The sequence below is a fragment of the Myotis myotis genome, unplaced genomic scaffold, assembly GCF_014108235.1.
Source record: "Myotis myotis isolate mMyoMyo1 unplaced genomic scaffold, mMyoMyo1.p scaffold_m19_p_21, whole genome shotgun sequence".
Lineage (NCBI taxonomy): Eukaryota > Metazoa > Chordata > Mammalia > Chiroptera > Vespertilionidae > Myotis > Myotis myotis.
Window position 1 is genome coordinate 5,761,710 of NW_023416326.1, and position 19,553 is coordinate 5,781,262.

The 19,553-nt window shown below is 55.4% G+C and overlaps 1 protein-coding gene across 11 annotated transcripts in view; it reads right to left on the reverse strand.

The window, feature by feature from the left end:
• Positions 1 to 952: 952 nt before the first annotated feature.
• Positions 953 to 19,553, reverse strand: part of CNIH3 (cornichon family AMPA receptor auxiliary protein 3) — a 121,332-nt gene continuing 102,731 nt past the window's right edge. For 10 of the 11 annotated variants that reach the window (XM_036354813.1, XM_036354816.1, XM_036354812.1 and 7 more), the window contains 5 exons: positions 19,041 to 19,109; positions 16,755 to 16,802; positions 3,420 to 3,532; positions 2,178 to 2,321; positions 953 to 1,549 (listed from right to left, as the gene is read on the reverse strand). In XM_036354813.1, coding sequence (XP_036210706.1) covers positions 1,522 to 1,549; positions 2,178 to 2,321; positions 3,420 to 3,532; positions 16,755 to 16,802; positions 19,041 to 19,109 — 402 coding nt within the window. In that variant the 3' untranslated portion in view covers positions 953 to 1,521. The remainder of the gene's footprint in view (positions 1,550 to 2,177; positions 2,322 to 3,419; positions 3,533 to 16,754; positions 16,803 to 19,040; positions 19,110 to 19,553) is intronic. The other variant, XM_036354819.1, reaches the window with a different exon arrangement.

Genomic DNA, 19,553 nt, shown 5'->3' on the forward strand with positions numbered 1-19,553 from the left:
GAGGCGGCTGTGGAGACAGAACTGCTGCCAGCAGCCTGGACACAAGGCTTGTTTCTCGGGACGAAGTTCTCCTCAAGGAATGACGTCAAAGACCAGGGCAACCAGCCCTGAAGGCAACTCTGTCCCAACCACACGCACCCAGCCGGGCCCACGGGATCGGTCGAGGGGAAGCCTGGTCCCAGAAATACCGCCTCGACGTCCCCGGCTCTGAAGGCAGACATCTGCCTTTTGTTTCCTGTAGAATTTTTAGAAGCCAAACGCCCTTCTGAAACCCTGCCCTTCTCTACCTACCAGTTCACCAACCCTATGGAGACGCAGCCAGCCAGGGCTGAGGCCTACATGAGACGGCCAGGTCGGCCGGATACTCAAGTTGTCCCCGCGCTGTAACATAGCACACGCGTGTCCAACATAGCACACGCGTGTCCCACCAACACCGGTCCTGAGCCTGAGTCACAGGGCTCCGGCGGGAGCTGGGCACATGTACAATAAATAGCCCGTGTGTCAAACAGGAGGAAAGAGGGAAAGTGAGGGGAATTAAGGTCAAAAGTCACTGCGCCCAATCTGAGCATCCTACGCATCTCAGCCTTTACGTTACTGACCACCTCCTGCCACAACTCCTCCTCAAAACGGAGAGCGTGTCGCGTGGAAAATCCTGAAGAAGCGAGCGTCCTCAGGTTAAGCAGCATGAACGACGCGGCATCGTAGAACGAAGCTGTTACTCTGTCGTCTCCTTTCCGAGCTGCCGAACGCCCACCGTTCAGAGCGGCCTTGGAACAGCTGGGGGTTCCTTGCAAGACGCGGCTTTGACGAGAGCCGACCAGTGGATTTGCACTCGGGGGCTGTGATGGCTTTGGCTGGTAACACCTTGAACCTGGAGTCAATGTTTCTCCAAGTCATTTTTCCCTGGTTCCCCCTTCCCACCCCAACCCACCCCACCCCACCCCACGTCCGTGACTTTGGGCAACTTTATTAGCAACGCGTTGCCCCAAACCCAGCTCAGGGTGTCACTAAACTGGGCTCTCACGAAGCCGGGCGGAGCACGGCAGCCCTGCAGGTCACGCCGGCCACGGCGAAGGCCATGGCGCACCTTCCGGACCCTCCGCGGAGGGCAAGGGCATGGCCGGCCCTGGCAGGGAGGAAACAGAGCCTTGGGTAGCCGAGGCCCTCTGTGGGTCCCACAGACTCAGCCTGACTCTGGTCGTTCCGTTCGGTAGCAGGCACCTTCGGGCCTCCCAGCCCCCACTCCCACGGTCCAGGAAACCAGAGCGGACCAGCTGGGAGCTGTGAGATGAAGCGGACTCGGGAAACAGCGATGTTTGCTGTGGTTCACAGGTGACAACACACGGTGGTTAACTCAGCTCCCGCTGCCGCCAATCCGTTCCTTCCATTCCTTCCGAGGCAGTCAGTGTCGGCCAGGTCTCCTCCTCACCCACCCCGTCCCTTCTCCAGTCGCCCGCACAAGTGACTTCTCGGCCTCGGCGCGCTCCCGTCCAGTCTCTGACGACGTGCGTGGTCTCTGAGTTAAGAGCTCACTAAAGTGTAGATCATGCTGAAGGCAAAAAGAAGGGGAGAGGAGGCGTTAGTGGGAGCCCGCAGGGGCCAGGACTGGCCCTCCCAAGAGGGACCCGCCAAAGCCGGACCCCGGGCCACTCCTGCCACTTTCTCATCCCTGTTGCATTTGTTAGGAGAACACAGTGTGTCTCCGGTAAAAGATGGAGTGTGCAGCCCCAGCTCGCCTGGAGCCTATACCATTAGCCATAGCAAAGGGTTAGTGAGCACCTACTGTGAGCCAGGGTTTAGTGAGCACTTACTCTGTGCCAGACACTGCAGACACAGAGGTGAATGAAACAGATGCCGTCTCTACCATCAAGTAAACCATATACCTGGGCAGGAGGGTGGTGCTATCTTGGATAGATCATGTCAACCTGCTTTACACTTAAAAAAAAAAAAATTTCTTGAGCAGATGTGCCAAAGATTGCTATAGATGTTGGGACCGCTGCCCCTAACTTCATACACAACAGAAGCCCTGGCTCCCGATACGAGTCAGAAGGTGGCATTAAATCCCACAGGCTCATGGGCTACCTCCCCAAGCCCAGGAGGCCGGCCTGGAACACCCCCCCACCTCCACCCCGCCACACCCTGCAGGAGTCAGACCCTCCAGGAGGGGCGAGGCTCACCAGTACAGGTAGTAGAAGAAGGAGAGGAGGTAGAAGGCCAGCTTACACCAGGCCTCCTTCTGACAGTAGCTCAAGGTGTCTGCATTCATGACCACCGGCGGGTCGTAGGCCAGCTCGGAGCTGTCCGCTGGGCAGTGGAAGTACCTGCGGGGGAAGAGGACACGGCGTTGCTGGTTCTGAGGCTGAGAAGCGACATTTTAAGTCGAGGTGACTGCCCCCAGGAAGCCCTGCCAGGCGGTTATCTGCCTTCGGCTCAGATCCCGGCCTGAAACTAACAGCGGCTCAGGCGCTCTCTCCTCGCAGATGGCGGCTCTCCCAGTTCTCAGATCTGCAGATGCCCTGGTGACCTCACCCACTGGCAAAGCTGCTCCAGCAGGAGGAAGGCCGAGTCACCTGTGGGACCTGGGCGGCACCTGGCAGGGCCCACTTCTCCAGGGCTGGAGGAGGGGCCTGCGGTGCGTAGCCACAGGTATCAGAGCAGGTGCAAGGTGGACAGAGCCGTGCTCACTGCTCGAAGCCACTGGACCACAGTCCTGCCTCAGTCAGCCATCACGCGGCCTAAATACTGACCTCTACCCAGGCCCTCTTTTTTTAATTTTTATTGGTTTCAGAGAGGAAGGGAGATGGAGAGAGAGATAGAAACATCCATGATGAGGGAGAATCATTGATCAGCTGCTTCCTGCACGCCCCGTACTGGGGATCGAACCCACTTCCTGGGCATGTGCCCTTGAATGGGAATTGAATTGTGATTTCCTGGTTCATAGGTCGATGCTCAACCTGAGCCACAGTGGCCACCTGCCGGGTGGGACTCTCATTTTTAAGAATCCCTTCCTCCTACTTCCTTTTTCTTTCCTTTACTGAGCGCTTACAAATTGCCAGGCCAGGCCAGACCCTGTCAAGGATTCAAGAAAAAGTCAGATAGGTCCCTCCTGCTCTTCTTTATGCCAAAGTCACGTTCTAAGTGCACAGACAGTGGCTGCCTCTCCCACTCCAGCTCCTATTCTGAGTTGTGCTGCTGCTGCTTCTCACACTGACCCCCGGGTGAGGCTGCGGGCAGTGGGGCCTGCACAGAGCCTTCCTTCCGGGACTTGCTGCCTAAGAAGCGGGGAAGCAGGTTCTCCCAGGGGAGGAGTGAGAGAAAGCCTCTCGCTGGTGGCCGTCAGGGGGCTGGGGGGGTCGTCGTCTCTGGGGCGGCCACCCGCACAGAAACGGGGACAGGCAGCCCGGGCCCCGCAGCCTTACCTCCAGAAGTGATAGAACAGCAGCGGGGCATTCAGCCCCAGCGTGAGCCACTCCTGCGCACAGAGGAACATGATGCAGAAGAGGCTGTGGATGGAGTACTCCGGCAGCACCAGCTGGAGGGGGAGCAGGGGCACAGGCTGAGTTAGAGGAGGGACAGTCACCCCCAGAACCAAATCCGCCTGCCTAATTCTCCGCCCGGTCCCCTCTGGCCTCCGCCCACCCCGCCCACAGTCCCCATTAAATCAAGCTCCCAGCTGCCCCAGGAGGAAGGAAGACCTCGGGCTGCTTCTCCAACCACAGAGGCCCTGTCTGCAAAGACACTGATCCAATCCCAGTGCCTGCCCTAAGGTGTACCTGCCTGGTGCCCAGGAGTGGGGAGAAGGAAAGGGTAATGGCTCTTCCATTGGAATCCGCAACCCACGCTAACGGACACTCAGACAGAGGAGCCATCTGGGCGAGCAGGGACTTTCTCATAAATGCCGGTCCTGGAGGTCGGTTCTCCCTTTGTCCCCAAATGAATCATCAAGCCCACGATTCACGAGGGGGGGCGGGGAGGATGGCGCATGCACTTGGGAAGCTGGGATTTCGCTAAGTTGGGCGAGTGTGAGCACAGCATCCCAAGCGCTGTCAGGAACCCTGACTCTGAGGACACTTCCTTGCTAATGGCTCTGAGCACAGCCCCCCTGCCCCCCAGCAGTCAGACCCGGTGGGGAGGGCGGACCAGACTTCCCCGAAGGCCTTGGACCCCTTCGTGCTGGGGACCCCAACAGCCAGGACTGGGGGTTGGGCTCACGCGAGCGTTGCCTGCTGGCTGGTGCTGGTGGGTTAACTTGTGTGACCACCTGCTTTCACACCAGTGCTTAGCAAATACCGTTAGGGGCTGAGCAGACGGCTCTACATCTAAGCAACGGAGCACAGAGTCACCGAGTGCAGAGTGTAATTTAAAGTCACCGTGACATTCATCTGTCTCGAGCCGGTCGTATATGCCCCGGGAACGGAGGCGGCGGCTCTCAGCTCTGCCCTGCCAGCCGCTCCCCTAAACACCGCCGCCAGGTACCGCCCTGACCTGGTCACGGTCAAGATCAGGCCCTCGAGGCTGATCCCTGGGGACTGGGCCAGACCGGGAGGAACTGTCACAGGTCATGTTCCCCAGGGCTCGCTCCGGGGCCCCAGGAGTGCAGGGGGACAGGGGGCAAGAGAAGGAATGCCTGCCTGGGGACCGCGGCCTGAAGTCAGAGGGGTTCCTCTGTCCTGGGAAGGCCGGTGGTCACTGAGGACCAGGCAGGGCAGGGGCCACAGAGGGCTGTTCCCAACCCCTCGGGGCCCCCTGGCTTCTCGCACCCTCTCCTTCAGCCGCCCATGCAGGGCACAGTCACCCACCCAGGGGCAGTCGCCTCTGCTTTCCTGGCTCCAACATGGACTCCTTCTACCTCTGCACGGGGACAGGCAGCACAGAGAGGACAGCCCGTGTCTTTAAGCTCCTCCGTGGCTTAGCGGTGGCTCTCAGACTCCCGGATCACGGAGGTCTGGCTAAAACAGAGGCTGGGCCCTGGCCCCGGAGCTTCCGGTTCAGTGGGCCTGAGCTCGGAGCCTGGGGTCAGCTTCTGTGAGCGGTTCTCGGTGAGCCACGGGCCAGCCTCACCTGCGTCACCTGGAGCTTGCCAGCCGGGCAGCCCCTGGGCTCCCACCCCCAGACTTGCTGGACCAGAACCTGCATTTTTCGCAAGCCCCCCGGGTGATGCAGACGCACACTCCAGTTTAAGAAGTGGGTGCTCGGCGCTGGTTCCCAAAGCAGGGTTCCGGGGCCACCTGAGTCAGAACCGCCCTGGGCCTTGGTTTAACGTGCAGGTTTCCGGGTTCCACCCCAGTCCACTGAGCTGGCCTCTCTGGACCAGCAAGCTGCATTTTTTAGACGCATCCCAGGTGGTTTTGTTAAACAGTGGAGCTGAGAGTCACGTGACACAGGTTTGAGGAGCACCCGAAGACCCTTTCCTTTGGAAGACTCTGGTCCCAGCCCTCACCTTCGCCCCCTGCAGGGCGGGGGTGGTCCTGTGCGCAGGGCGCATTGTCGCTGACAGCTGCTCTAGACTGGACAGGCAGCACTGGCAGGTCAGAGCTCCCCCAGCCATGACCACATACGTGGAAGAGCCCCCACAATGCTCCCCGAGCCCCTGTGGCTTGCGGTCTCTATTCCTGAAGGGTTGGGCTTTGGCATCTTCCTGGGATGGAGGTCGGCTCCTTCTGTCTTGGGAACCCACAGCCTCCAGTTCCCACCACCTCCTGCCTGGCCCCGGCCCGGCCACCTCTGTGCCTCACCCTCACCAGCTCCTCCGACCTGTCTCTGGCCTTCCTGGGGTCTCCAGGACTCTCCGGGGAAGCGACTGGTTCCTTTCAGGACCAAACCTGGGGTTCTGGCCCTGCCCTGGCCACACCTCCCAGCCTGTCTTTGATCCTCGTTTTCATGCAACTTCAGACACACTTGAATTTCAAACGCCTTTCCCCGCTCCCTGGTTAAGTTGCTGAACCACCTACCAGCCCACTCAGGGAGGGGGTGAGAATAAAAGCGCTCTCTCAAATCGTGCCAGGTTTTGAAAGGGACACAATTCTCCCACAACTGGCTGGCAACTGAGAGGCATCTTAAGTTAACAGGAACAGCTACCCACTCCTTTTCTTTCCTTTAAGCCAGGGGTAGGGGGGGTAGGAATCGTGTCTGGAGTACAGGGAGCGATTAGGCAAAGATGATTACTTGAGAGGAGAGACACTAACAGCAGAGAATGTTCTAGAATGAGAAGGGCAAGGGTTTAGCAAGCCTTCCGGTGCCGAAGAGCCCCGCCTAGGCCCTCACTCAGCGGGTATTTATCATCAGCAATTACCAGGCAGTGGGTGCAGAGCGGTCTGGCCCGGGGGGACTGCCATGCAAATGAGCGTGTGCATCGCGGATTCCACCGCGTCAATACATGGGAAGCACAGCACTAAGGGAGCCAGCCCGTGGGCAGCGCGATGCGGGACGAAAGCAGAGAGAAGCCATTCATTCTGAGGGAGGAGAATGGCCTCTGGGTGGAGATGTCGAGGAAGAGCTGTCTGGGGGAGGGGAGGCAGGATGTCGGGGTGCGGGGCACCCCGGGGCGCTCAGCGTCATTTTTTTTATGTCCTACACGGACATCGCCACCAGACCTTCCGCAGAAGTGACAGCGAGACGGGGACCCTTTCCACCAGCCTCTTCTTCTTTTTTTTCTTTTCTTTTCTTTTTTTTTTTTTTTAATATATTTTATTGATTTTTCACAGAGAGGAAGGGAGAGAGATAGAGAGTTAGAAACATCGATGAGAGAGGAACATCGATCAGCTGCCTCCTGCACATCTCCCACTGGGGGATGTGCCCGCAACCCAGGTACATGCCCTTGACCGGAATCGAACCTGGGACCTTTCAGTCCGCAAGCCGACGCTCTATCCACTGAGCCAAACCGGTTTCGGCTTCTTTTTTTTCTTTGTTAATCCTCACCCGAGGATATTTTTTCCATTGATTTTCAGAGACAGTGGAAGGGAGGTGGAGGGTGGAGGGGAGAGAGAGAGAGAGAAACATTGATATGAGAGAGACACATCGATTAGTTGTCTCCCCAACGCAAGAGACTGGGGATCGAGCCTGCAACCCAGTACCTGGCCTTGACCGGAATGGAACCCGTAACGCTCTAACCATTTAGCTATCAGCCAGGGCCCCCCAGCCCTGTCTTAAACCAGGGGACCTTCTAGGGCCGTGGTCGGCAAACTCATTAGTCAATGGAGCCAAATATCAACAGCACAACGATTGAAATTTCTTTTGAGAGCCACATTTTTTAAACTGAAACTACATAGGTAGGGTACGTTGTTATTAACTTAATGAGGGTGCTCCTAAGCTGGCCTTTGCTAAAAACGTCCTCAATCTGATGGAGGTACGTTCTCTGAGGTCGACCCCTTCCAACTCTCCCAGCCACACTCGTCTTGTAGACTTGTTTCATCTGTCTCCTTTCGTTCATCCTCTCTCTATGTCCAAACCATCTCAACATGCCTTTCTCAATCCCCGACACTACATCTTCTTTCACTCCACAACGTTCCCTAAAATTAACTTAATAAACTTTACTTAAAGTTTTAAGTCGACTTCGCACTGTACGTGCGCGCCCGCACGTGGTATTTTGTGAAAGAGCCACACTCAGGGGGCCAGAGAGCCGCATGTGGCTCGCGAGCCGCGGTGTGCCAACCACTGTTCTAGGGAATAGTCAGGATGACCACCTGACCAGGGGAAACCACGTGACCAGAAGTGGGCAAAGGGCAGAAACGAGTCCTCTAGTGCCTTTGCTTCTGACACGGCCTGAGCGCCTGGTGGATGGGCTCAGCGTCCATGCTGCACACACCTCCGCCAGGCTCACCAGAGGTGTGGGCACAGCCCTAGAGGGCTGTCCCCGTAATGGCATGTGGGGGAAGAAAGTTATAGAAAAACCATGTTTTCATTATTGGGAAGAAGAGAAAACAAAAAAACCACCCCTGCGTGTGTGGACACACGTGTGGGCGTGTGTTTGTCTGTGTGTGAAACGCGTGGAGATCACAGCAGGACCCAGGTCCAAGCTTTTAACATCAGTCACGTCGGACCAGCTGGGAACAGAGAGGGGCGAGGAGCTAACCGATCCTTTCTTCCCATCAGCGCCCCATCATGTTCTGGTCACCATGGGGACATGCCACCTTTATCATTAAGACAATTGATGAAGAAAACCAAAGGGCGGGGCTAAGACCACCTGATTCCGATCCTGGCTTCACATGCCCCAGCTTCATCCCTTCACCCCCTCATCCTCGCCGGTGAACGGGGGCACAGTGGAGGCCACACCCCAGGGCGAGTGTGAAGTGAGATGATGTGCTTAAGCACGTTGCACAACGTCTGGCATCTTCCAAGTTGTGGAGGATAACTTACGCTTTGTTGTTAAGGAAAAGCCTTTCCCTGAGCAACCAGGGACCAGTCTTCTCAGTCTAGGTAAGCTCACCTCCTCTGGCGAAGAGAAAGGCCCGCCCCCTTTCCTCTGCCCTGCAGGGGGACGCCTGGCACCTGCCTCCCTGGGCACTGCTGCGATGTAACGACTGTTTTTGTGCAGCCTGGACAGCGAGCCCCAGAATGGGTCATGCTGCCCCACTACCCCGTGACCAGCTCTGGGCAAGGGAGCACCCGGGACCTCCTGGGAAGGGACGTCCTACAAGGGAAGAAGTGACGGCCCTGATCTCATTTCCGCCACCTCAGCAGCTGGCACTTCTGCAAAGGGTCACATCGCACCCGCAGATTCAGTCCTGACCCTGGGCCTGCTGGGGAGACAGGAGCCGCAGCTAATTGGGAGGATGAATGGCCTGGACCTCGCCCCATGGGTGCTGGGTTAACTGTCTCAGCTCGGGGGCTGGCTTTGCATGCTGCTGCCCGAAAAGCTGTGGCAGTAGGAAGAGGCTGCGTTTGGTCCAACCTCTGGGAAATGGCAGGGGTGACTCTTTTTCTTTTGAGAGAGACTTGAGCTGCAATATTATATTCGTTTCAGTTATATAACACTAGAGGCCTGGTGCACAAAATTTGTACACGGGTAGGGTCCCTAGGCCTGGCCGGCGATCAGGGCCGATCTGTGGGGCGACTGGCAGGGCAATCAGGGGGGCCCCCACAGGCACCTGCCTTGGCTGGCCTGGGGACTGCGGGCTGGGGGCAGCTCCTGCGTTGAGTGTCTGCCCTCTGGTGGTCAGTGCACGTCATAGCGACTTGTCGTTCTGCTGTTAGGTCAATTTGCATATTAGGCTTTTATTATATAGGATAATCATGATTCCATATTTGTATCTGTTGCAAAATGGCCACCACACGTCTAGTGAACTCTCATCACCACACAGTTACAGAATATTTTTCTGGTAAAAAGAACTTTTCAGATCTCCTCTCCTAGCAACTTTCAAATATGTGATACAGTGTCACTAACTACAGTCGCCACGCTGTACATCCCAGGACTCGTTTATTTCATAACTGGAAGTTTGTACCTTTTGACCCCCTTCGTTCATTTGCCCCCCGTCCCCTGCCTCTGTTCTCTGGTGTTTTCTCCTGTTTCGAGATTCCACACACAAGAGGTGACATTGTATTTGTCTTTCTCTGTCTGGCTTATTTGACTTCACTTATGCCATCAAGTTCCATCTACGTTGTAGTACACGGTAAGACTTCGTCCTTTTTTACGGCTGAATAATATTCCATGGCATACTCCATGTTTTCTTTATCCATCACCCCTGGATGGACAGGAAGGATGCTTCCATGTCTTGGCTATCATTATAAATAAGGCTTTGTAGGCCGGCTTTGCTCAGAGTAAGTTTGCTTTTTATTCTGATACACTGGGTCACACCGATGGGTGATGGCGAAATACTAGTAAAATCTAAACCCAGCGGCTCACTGTTCGCTCCTTCTGCGATTTGCCAAGGAGCAGAATTCAAGGCGGGGCCAATCATGTCTCCTGCCCAATGGGATGCCGTTTCCATACAACTTCCCTGGTGCACAGATCCTGTGAGGGGTGCAATGTCCCTCCCTCCCACGTTCCAGATGGTGAAGGCTGAGCCCCAGGGCCCCGGGATGTGACTGTATTTGGAGACAGGATCTTGCAAGCAGTAAGTCAAGTCAACCAAGGTCATTAGGATGGGGCTGGGTCCAAGATGGCTGCTGTCCTTTTAAGAAGAGGAGATTAGGACACACACACACACACACACACACACACACACACACAGGGATGCCCAGGGGAGGGCACAGCAAGCAGGTGGCCATCGTCAAGCCAAGGAGAGAGGCCCCGGGGGAAACCAACACGGCCGACACCTTGATCTGGGTCTTGCAGCCACCGGAAATTGGAGGAGATAAATGTCTCTTGTCTAAGCCACCAGGCTGGCCCCAGAAGACTAACACAGGTCCCGGGCGGGCCAGCATGAGGGCGCAGGGTCCGCATCCAGTTCCAACAGCCCCTGGAAACTGAGAGGTTGCCTTTGACCAAAACCTCTCGGCCTAATGATGACTTGGAGGAGGACAATCAGCAGAGAGGGGATGGGTGAGACCAGGGGAGCCTGGCGCCCACATGCGCACGCGACAGTGGGTCACGGGAACGGGAACGTGCTGGGGTGGCCGAGAGTGGTGTCCAAGTTACGCTGAAAACCCCAAAGGTGCGGATCTGTCCTAGGAAATGCAGGGAGGCGTGTTCTTATTCCCTAGTGCCCGGAAACGTGGGACTACCACAAAGGACAGGGGTTGGGGAAACAGTGGATTTGAATCCAGACCCGGCACGTACCACCTGAGTGACTTGGGCAGGTGACGCAAGCCCTCGAGTCTCAGCTCCCCATCCCCACTGCACAGGGCTGTCGTACGCCTCGGTGACAGGCTGCCATTTTCGGGGTGAGGGGCTGAGCAGTGAACAGCTTACACAGACCCTGTCCCCACCACCTTTACAGACTACGGAGGAAAACAAGCACGTTCCGCATGATCATACCCCTGACATGCCCTCCCACTCCGCCTTCCTCTTAAAGTCCGCAATAGGCCTGGCCGGTGTGGCTCAGTGGTTGAACGTCACTATGAACCAGGAGGTCAGGGTTCGCTTCCCGGTCAGGGCACATGCCTGGGTTGCAGGCTCAATTCCCAGTAGGGGGTGTGCAGGAGGCAGTCAATCGATATCTCCCTCTCATCAATATTCCTCTCTCTCTATCCCTCTCCCTTCCTCTCTCTCTCTAAAAATCAATTAAAAAAAAACTATTTTAAAGTCCATAGCAGTTGTGATTGAAATGCTTTATGGATAACTTGAAGCAGCACAATGTCCACCACTCTTGGTTCCGACTGGCAGCCGGTATCGCCATGACCAAAAGCATCTGAGGCATCACACTGGCGTGTCTGGACGCCTCCCTGATACAAACACAGCCTCGCTGAAGACAAGTTGTCATTTCACCCGCACACCTCCCTGAGCTACAACCGGTGATCACTGTCCTCCTGGATTTCATCACGGCGTTGATTGGTCGGCAGATTCAGAAAGGGAACAGGATGCCTTTGCTGTCCCTTTATGATAACGGCACTTTGCATTTGTCTAGCAAATGTAACGGATGCGGTGCATTTTGTTGTTGTTGTTCTGCTGCCTGGTGTGACCCCCAATGAGACAAACTCCCTGCGTTTAGTCATTGTCTGTGCCATCGAGACAACGTGGGAGTCAGAGCCAGTGACACTCAGCTGGGGGAGGACCAGTGCCCCAAATTGCTTCACGAATGACACACCCCGTGCAGGTTGCAGAGCCGGCACGAGAACGCAGCTATTCCCCGGGGAAGAGCTACATCTGGAGCCTGGGAATCGATCGGCACGGGGCGGAGGTGGGGTGGGGAGTCGGAAGGAAGGCTCATCGGCGTCTCGGGGCTCTGTGGGCCCCGCCGAGGCACAGGCCGGTCCCGGTTACAACTTTAGGGCGAGGCAGAGACTGGGTCACACTCCAGGGAATAGGAGGCGATTAGGGTTTGGCAATATTGGCACATTCTATGGCCTAGAAACTTAACCCAGAAAGGTTTCTTGCTTTGTCAGCAATCAGGAAAAGGCAGAAATGGCAAGGATTCTGAGGCTGAAAAGCAGATTTTTTTTTCATCCCATTCTGGGGAAGGGAGCCTCTGAAAGCAAATCTCCCGTCAAGAAAAACAAGTGTCCGCGGATGACCTGCCATGAGCCAACCGCTGGTCTGGCTGCCGCCGAGGAGGTAGGGAGTTCGGGCCTCATTCCGTCCGTCGGTCAGCTTAGGCACCAGTTAGCCAACTATTGCTTTTCTTCTGTATCATTTAGAGCAGTGGTTCTCAACCTGTGGGTCGCGACCCCTCTGGCGGTCGAACGACCCTTTCACAGGGGTCGCCTCAAACCATCCTGCATATAAGATACTTACATGACGATTCATCACAGTAGCAACATGACAGTGATGAAGTAGCAACGAAAATAATTTTATGGTTGGGTCACCGCATGAGGAACTGTATTGAAAGGGCCAGAAGGTTGAGAACCACTGATTTAGAGAATGACGGCGCTCTAAAGCAGACCCTGGAGGACTGGGACAGGGAAAGGGCATGTGCCCAGTTTGGGGGCGCGATCCCCAGTGCGGGGTGTGCAGGAAGCAGCTGATCTATGATTCTCTCTACTCAATGATGTTTCTCTCTTTCTCTCTCCCTCTCCCTTCCTCTCTGAAACCAATAAAAAATATATATGTATTTTAAATGTACCCTCTTTCCCTCTGACTAACAAGAAGTTTGCCACAGAAAGCGTCTGGAAATAAATTATACATGAGACATGGATTCTAAACTAGTTGCAGGTTTTGTTCCAGGATATTTTTACTTTTCTCTAAACATTCCCTCCAGGGGTGAGCTATCCTACCAAGAAGTTCAATGGAATTGGAAAGAACCGTCCAGGAACCCACATGACCCCATCACAGGGAGCCAGGCCCGTAACAGGGTCCCCGAGGCCCTACTGGCTCTTGGCACTTGTATCTTCCCTTTAAAAGAGCTGAGCAGTATTACCGGAGGGATGGTCCTCACGGAGCTTCTTGCAAAGAGAACCCGTGATGCCCCCTATCATGGGCCTGGTGAACATGTGGGCTCTGGTTAGACCGACTTGCCTTCGGGTCCCAGCTCCACTAACTTACGAGGTATGAGGCCCAGGGACATGCTCTTAACCTCCCTCGGCCTTGACCTCCTCATCTGTGAAGTGGGGCTACTGCATAGGGTTGTGAGGATTAAAAGAGTTAACACTTTTAAAGGCATATAGTAGTCACTCAAGAAATGCAGGCAGCTACGACCATTGTCACACGTTAGAAATCCCCCAAGAAACAGAGAATTCCCATCCGGAAAACTCCTGAGGCACGGCTGGTCTCCCTAAGGTGTTCCCAACAGCCGCCTGTGAGTCTATGCGTCTCTCTTTTCACTGCATTTTCTCTCTCCATCAAAGTACACCGTCCGCTCCAGGGCGGGGCGAGAGGAACCGCATTAGCAGATAGAAGCGCTGGAAATGAAGGCGCTCCCTATGGCAGGGGCTCCGTGACCACTTCTCCAAGCATCTGACTGTCGGCAGGACAGATACCGAGCTCCAACGGGACATGGCTCTCTCCCCGGGTTCTGGCAGATGAACCAGGAGGCATTTACTAGCCTCCGCTTGGGTCAAGGAAATTGGGACAAGGTTTGAAAGTGTCTCCTTGCACATTTGTAGAGTCAGCAAATGGCTAACCTCCGGCACAGCACTGTCACGCAGGAAGGGACATCGTCCCAAACCATGCAACTCGGCACAGGCTCAGTCTGACTCCCCACCATCTCGGACCTGAGGTTCTCGCTGAGTCTAAGGGAGGTGACCATTCCGGGGCCCCCGAAACACCCGACCCAAAGGTTTGATGGCGGCCGCTCACCGCTGGGGATCTCAACCAGAAGCCCCTGAGGGTGGAAGAGCCGGGAGGGAGGAGGCGCGGGCTTCCTGCCTCGTGACTCTGCTCAAACATCAAAGGGCACTGACCCCAGAACGAGGGGGGTGGCCCCAGCCTGCTCTGTGCCAAGTGTGAGCTCAGGGACGCTCTAAGGAGCTTTAGGCAGCAGCTAAGGGTCAGGATAGTAATAATAAAACTAACACCTACCAAACGCTGAGCATTGATGAGCTAGGAGCACACGTGCTGTCTCCTTTAATTCTCACAACCCTGACGGTGGTGCTGTTCTCCTTACCCCCTTTAGGGTCGCACTGAGCGCTGCCCAGTGGATCCGGAGGCAGAAGCCCTCGGACTTCACCACCCCATACCACCTTGCGGGGAGGGGGAGAGGAAGCAGACTGGCTGAGAGAAGGCGTTAATAAGGCGTCAAAATACCAGCGACAAAGAGGGCAGAAGGAGGCACTAGGAGAGGAATGGGATGGAGACAGTGGCGGCTGCAGGCCTCTGTGTCCGCAATGAGCACAATACAGTTCACTGTGGTTATAAACTACAAACGGGTGTAAGCAGTGAATGAAATAAAATATAAGTTGTGTGCGATGTCGTGGACACTGTTGAGATAATGAAGAGAGTATTGATGACCCCAGTTCCCGACAAGGAGGTAGATTCTGAGTCAGCTTCGGCGACAACTCCCTGAATGTTTGCTGAGCACCGTCGGCAGGCTACCCTGCTCTTCCTGCCATATCACTAGATGTGACAGTTCACAGAACAAAGTCACCGTCCTTCCAGAGCTTACATTCTAGCTTACATCCTCAATGTGTCTGTGAGCTACCAAATTAGGCTAAAAAAACAAGACCTCGGTGGCCAGACCGTCAGAAACACCAACTCAAAATTACATTCAGAAAGAAATCACGCTCACATCTGTGAAAATGGCCTTGGGGACCCAGGGCACAGAGACACAGAGGGGAAGAGCTCACAGAGCCAAGTGGCAAAAGGATGGGTGTGCTCACAGCAGGAGGACCGGGGCGGGAGGACGACGCCACGAGGAAATACAGCTGCAGGCACGTGGCTTGTTGCTGCCTGGAGATGGTCAAGGGGTGCTCGCCACACCAGCTCAGCTCCCAACGGGACGGGAACGCCGCAGGCTGCTGCATGTGTGACCAGGCACAGCTATAAGACCTAAAGTCTTACCCGGCGGGTGTGGCTTTGTGGTTGAGCGTTGACCTATGAACCAGGAGGTCACGGATCAATTCCCTGGTTGGGGCACATGCCCAGGTTGCAGGCTCGATCCCCAGTAGGGGGTGTGCAGGAGGCAGCCGATCCATGATTCTCTCTCATCATTGATGTTTCTATCTCCCTCTCCCTCTCCCTTCCTCTCTCTGAAATCAATTTTTTAAAAACTTTTTTTAAAGACCTAAAGTGCTGACATTAGTGCTTCCTCGAACTTGAACTTTCCTCCCCTGCATTTCCCACTACAACGAACAGCAGTCGCGTTTGCCGGCACAGAAGCCGCGGAGGCAGCGGCCTGGGAAGAAGGAGCCTGGGGAGATAAAAAGGGCAAAAAGGCAGAAAAGGGTACTTGCCGCACTGTTTCCTGCAGTCAGATGCCTCCGTCTCGTGTTCATAAAAATGTATGCAAACTATATGCAAATTTGCAGATGCTAATGCTAATTCTCCCATAGCCTGCCTATTTCACTATCCTTGCCTCTGACCTTGGAAGGTCCAAGGGTATGGACAGCAGGACCTTGGCAAAGGCAGCCACAGGCCATGGCCTACTGTCTGGCCGGGGTCCATGGCCAAGCCACACAGAAGGACGAGCAAGGCTACGAGGTGATGGGCTCGCACTCAGCCGAGAATCCTGGCAGGTCCACTCAGCTTGCGGGGGTGGGGGAGGGGAAGAGCACGTGGAGTGTGAAAGGCACTTGGAATCAAAGAACCAGGGACCATGGAGGCGACGGCTGGAGTGCCCAAGATGCCACCTGAGAAAACCATTTACAGACGCGTGCATTACCCCGAATCCAAATGTAGGAACCTGATTAACTTCTCGATGAAGTCCTCTCTCCCAATAGACATCGGTAGTGAAACACAGAAAAGGGTTCGAACGCTGGCACACTCTTTCCCTTCGATGGGCGTTGGCCTGGCATCTGCTGTCCCGCCCTCTCACACGAAGCTCAAAACCTCTGTTGCGTGGACAGGCAGCTTTCCTAGCGCCTGTGGCCCGTCTGCTCTGGACAGAGGTGAGGGTTGTCCTTTGGCTCAAGGCCAGAGACTCCGCTCATTTTACCTGCAAGTACCTGTTCTCTATACTTTGCTGCGAAAACACACACACACTTTCCTGCCCGGAGAGTGGCAGGCTGGTCGCTCTGGCGCCCCGGCTCTGCCACAGATGGCGCTCACTGCCAGGCCTGAGCTGCACGCACACACGTGAATTTGCGTGCACACCTGTGCCTCCTGCGTGTGTGTAGGGCAGCTGTGACCCTCAGCCCTCCATTCAGGGCAGCTCTCTGAATGCCTAGCTCCCCCTTTAATCACACCTCCCCTCCCGCCCTTCCGACTCCCAATGAGGCTGCCAATCAAACTGCCACGCCGAGTGGCAGGCTGAAACCTCAGAGCAAACCCGTCATCCAGCTACAAAGGTCCCTGAGCCCAGCACCAGACAGGAACAAAGGCTGTGCGCCTGCTGTGATTATGAAAAGATAAAGCAGCTCTGAGTCCAACCACAGGCACTTCAATTACCACGCTATCCTGCCAATGGGCTGATGGCCACCCCTTTTAATTGGCTCCTCTTGTCTCTGGAGGCGTCGAAAGAACCCATCGCTGGCTCCCCCGCCCCCCATCCCCACGGGGAGACAGGACAGGAGCAGGCACCAGCCCCTCCTCGGTGACCACACCGGACCGTGGCTCTGGCACTGACCTTCCGCAGAAGAAAGCAGATGCGTTCGATGTTCCTCAGCCGTTCCCTCTGTCAGGACGCACGAGAGAGAAAGGAGAGGCGGGTTAGAGCGAGGGACGCCCCCACAGTGACCTCAGGAGAGGAGGCAGCCCCCGCCCGAGGCCCCTCCCGGCCAGAGGGCGTGCAGCCCCCAGCGGTGGCTTTTCCTAACGAGTTTCCCCATCTACCTGGTCACCTGCTCTTAGAAGAACTCCACCAGCAAACAGTGTGGGCTCAGCCTCCCTCTCTCCAGCAGAGGCGTCTGGACTGTTTCTACACAAAGTCTCGCTCACCTCCATGCACCTGTAAGCGGTCAGGCTGCTGACCGGCACCACGTGCTCACTGACTGTCCCAAAGCCTGCAGCCGGCCCCCCGGGAGGACTTCCCGCGAGGGTGTCAGAGAGCATGTCTGAGGAAGGGACGTTCTCTGCCCATTGGCTTTGTCTGTCTAGAGCAGCGGTTCTCAACCTGTGGGTCGTGACCCCTTTGGGGGTCGAATGACCCTTTCACAGGGGTCGCCTAAGACCATCGGAAAACACATATATAATTATATATTGTTTTTGTGATTAATCACTATGCTTTCATGATGTTCAGTTTGTAACAATGACAATACATCCTGCATATCAGATATTTACATGACGATTCATAACAGTAGCAACATGACAGTGATGAAGTAGCAACGAAAATAATTTTCTGGTTGGGGGTCACCACAACATGAGGAACTGTATGAAAGGGACGCGGCCTTAGGAAGGTTTAGAACCACTGGTCTAGAGTGAGTGTACTTAAAGGAAGTAATCTCCCCCTAAATGAGACCCCAGGAGCGCGGCATCCCACAGCTTCTGAGAGAAACGCATCACCTCACTCAGCAATCACTTGTAACCCAGGCCCTTCTGTGCTGTTGTCACCCACCAGGGAGGTCGCTTTTTCAGGCCACCTGGTCCTGAAATGCCACTGCAGGGGCCCTCAGGCCTGAAGATGAGTTAACGAGGCATCAGAGCGTTTAACAGGACTCCTGCCAGGGAGTAACATCATAAGAACTGGGAAAACGTGGGTTTTATGGATTGTTTTAAAATCTCAGACAAGCCCGGCGTGGCTCAGTGGTTGAGCGTTGACCTATGAACCAGGAGGTCATGGTTTGATTCCCGGTCAGGGCACATGCCCGGGTTGCCGGCTCCATCCCCAGTGTGGGGCCTGCAGGAGGCAGCCGATCCATGATTCTCTCTCATCATTGATGTTTCTATCTCTCTCTCTCCCTTCCTCTCTGAAATCAATTAAAAAGTATTTTAAAAAAGAGAATGCTGCCATAAGCCTTCCAGGTTTAGATGGCATCACACTAGCAAATCCTGATTCAAACAAAAACTTGCTTTAGCGCTGGGCACCAGGGCCTGGAAGGAGCTTCAACTAACATAGGCCCAGCGAGTGTGGATGGAGCCACACAATTAAATGAGTTGTGTGTGTGTGTGTGTGTGTGTGTGTGTGAGAGAGAGAGAGAGAGAGAGAGAGAGAGAGAGAGAGAGAGAGAGAGCGATGCTCCATCTCTTGAGCCCAGCAGGGCTGGTCTGGAATGAGTTCGGAAAAGGCTCTGTCCACACACATGGTTGGCCCCTGGCTCCAGGACATGGGCTGGCATGACCAGAGAAGCGGGCAGCCAACACCCACCCACTCAACAGAAGTGAGGTCCTTCTCCAGGCCCTGCTTTCATGCCTCTCCCTGCAGCCGTTCCAGGGCAGGGCAGCAGGCACGGCCCATGAGCAAGATGGGCGGTGAGACTCTGGGCACAGCACGTGCTGCACCCGGGCCAGACAACCAGACGTCAGGAGAGTCCCCAGGGGCAGGCGACCTCGAGCCCACAGAGCTTGTCCAGATGAATGCTTCCTGGTGACGGCTATGGGGCTAGGAGCCTGGACATCAACCCACCCTATCAGAGCGGGGCGACCACTAACGATGCTCCTATACCTGCCCAACATGGGGACACCACGGAGCTCCCTCCCGTTCAGCCAGGCCTTGAGGACTCAACAGCCACAACACAGCAGGCATTTCCCACCTGGGCCCCTGGGGCTGCCATACTTGACTCGCAAGAGAAATCAAGGCCTCAGCAGGCCCGGAGAACAAGAAGTCCCCTCAACAGCCTTGAGCCAGGCGTGGAGGTACAGTCAGAGCTGGGAATGTTCTCTACTCGTCCTACGCATCGGAACCTCGCCCTCCTTCCCAGGCCCTGGGTGGCCTGTGGGGGCACTCCCTGCCCCGCCACCAGCACCCTCCACTTACCGCATGTACGGGGTTGCACTGGTCTATGGGGCTCTTAAAATCTGTCCTCAGCTCATCGAAGGCAATGATCTGAAACGAAACACACAGAATCGAGACGTTAGAGCAAAGGTGTGTCACTACGACACGACGAAAGCTTCCTGGAGATTTGCTGCCAGTAACAGAGGAGGCAGGAGGTGGGTGTCAATGACAGGGGACCGGGTGGAAGTCGGCCCCTGTGGAAGCTGCGACCCCAAAACAGGAGACGGCAGGGATCTTGTTAAAGGGCTCACTGTTGCAACTAGTGAATAAACAAGCCCAGGAAATCTCATCCCCAGTGCAGTGGTTCTAGACAACAAAGCTATTATAGTAACAATGAAGAGAGTCGATCCCGATGGCTCCCAGTGCTAGAAGGAATGATAATTATGGGATGGCACAGAGGTGTGAGCGAACGCGACCGTGGCAACCACATTGCAATAAACACGTGTCACCTTAAATTTACAGAATGTTGCATGTCAGATATGTCTCCATTTTTTT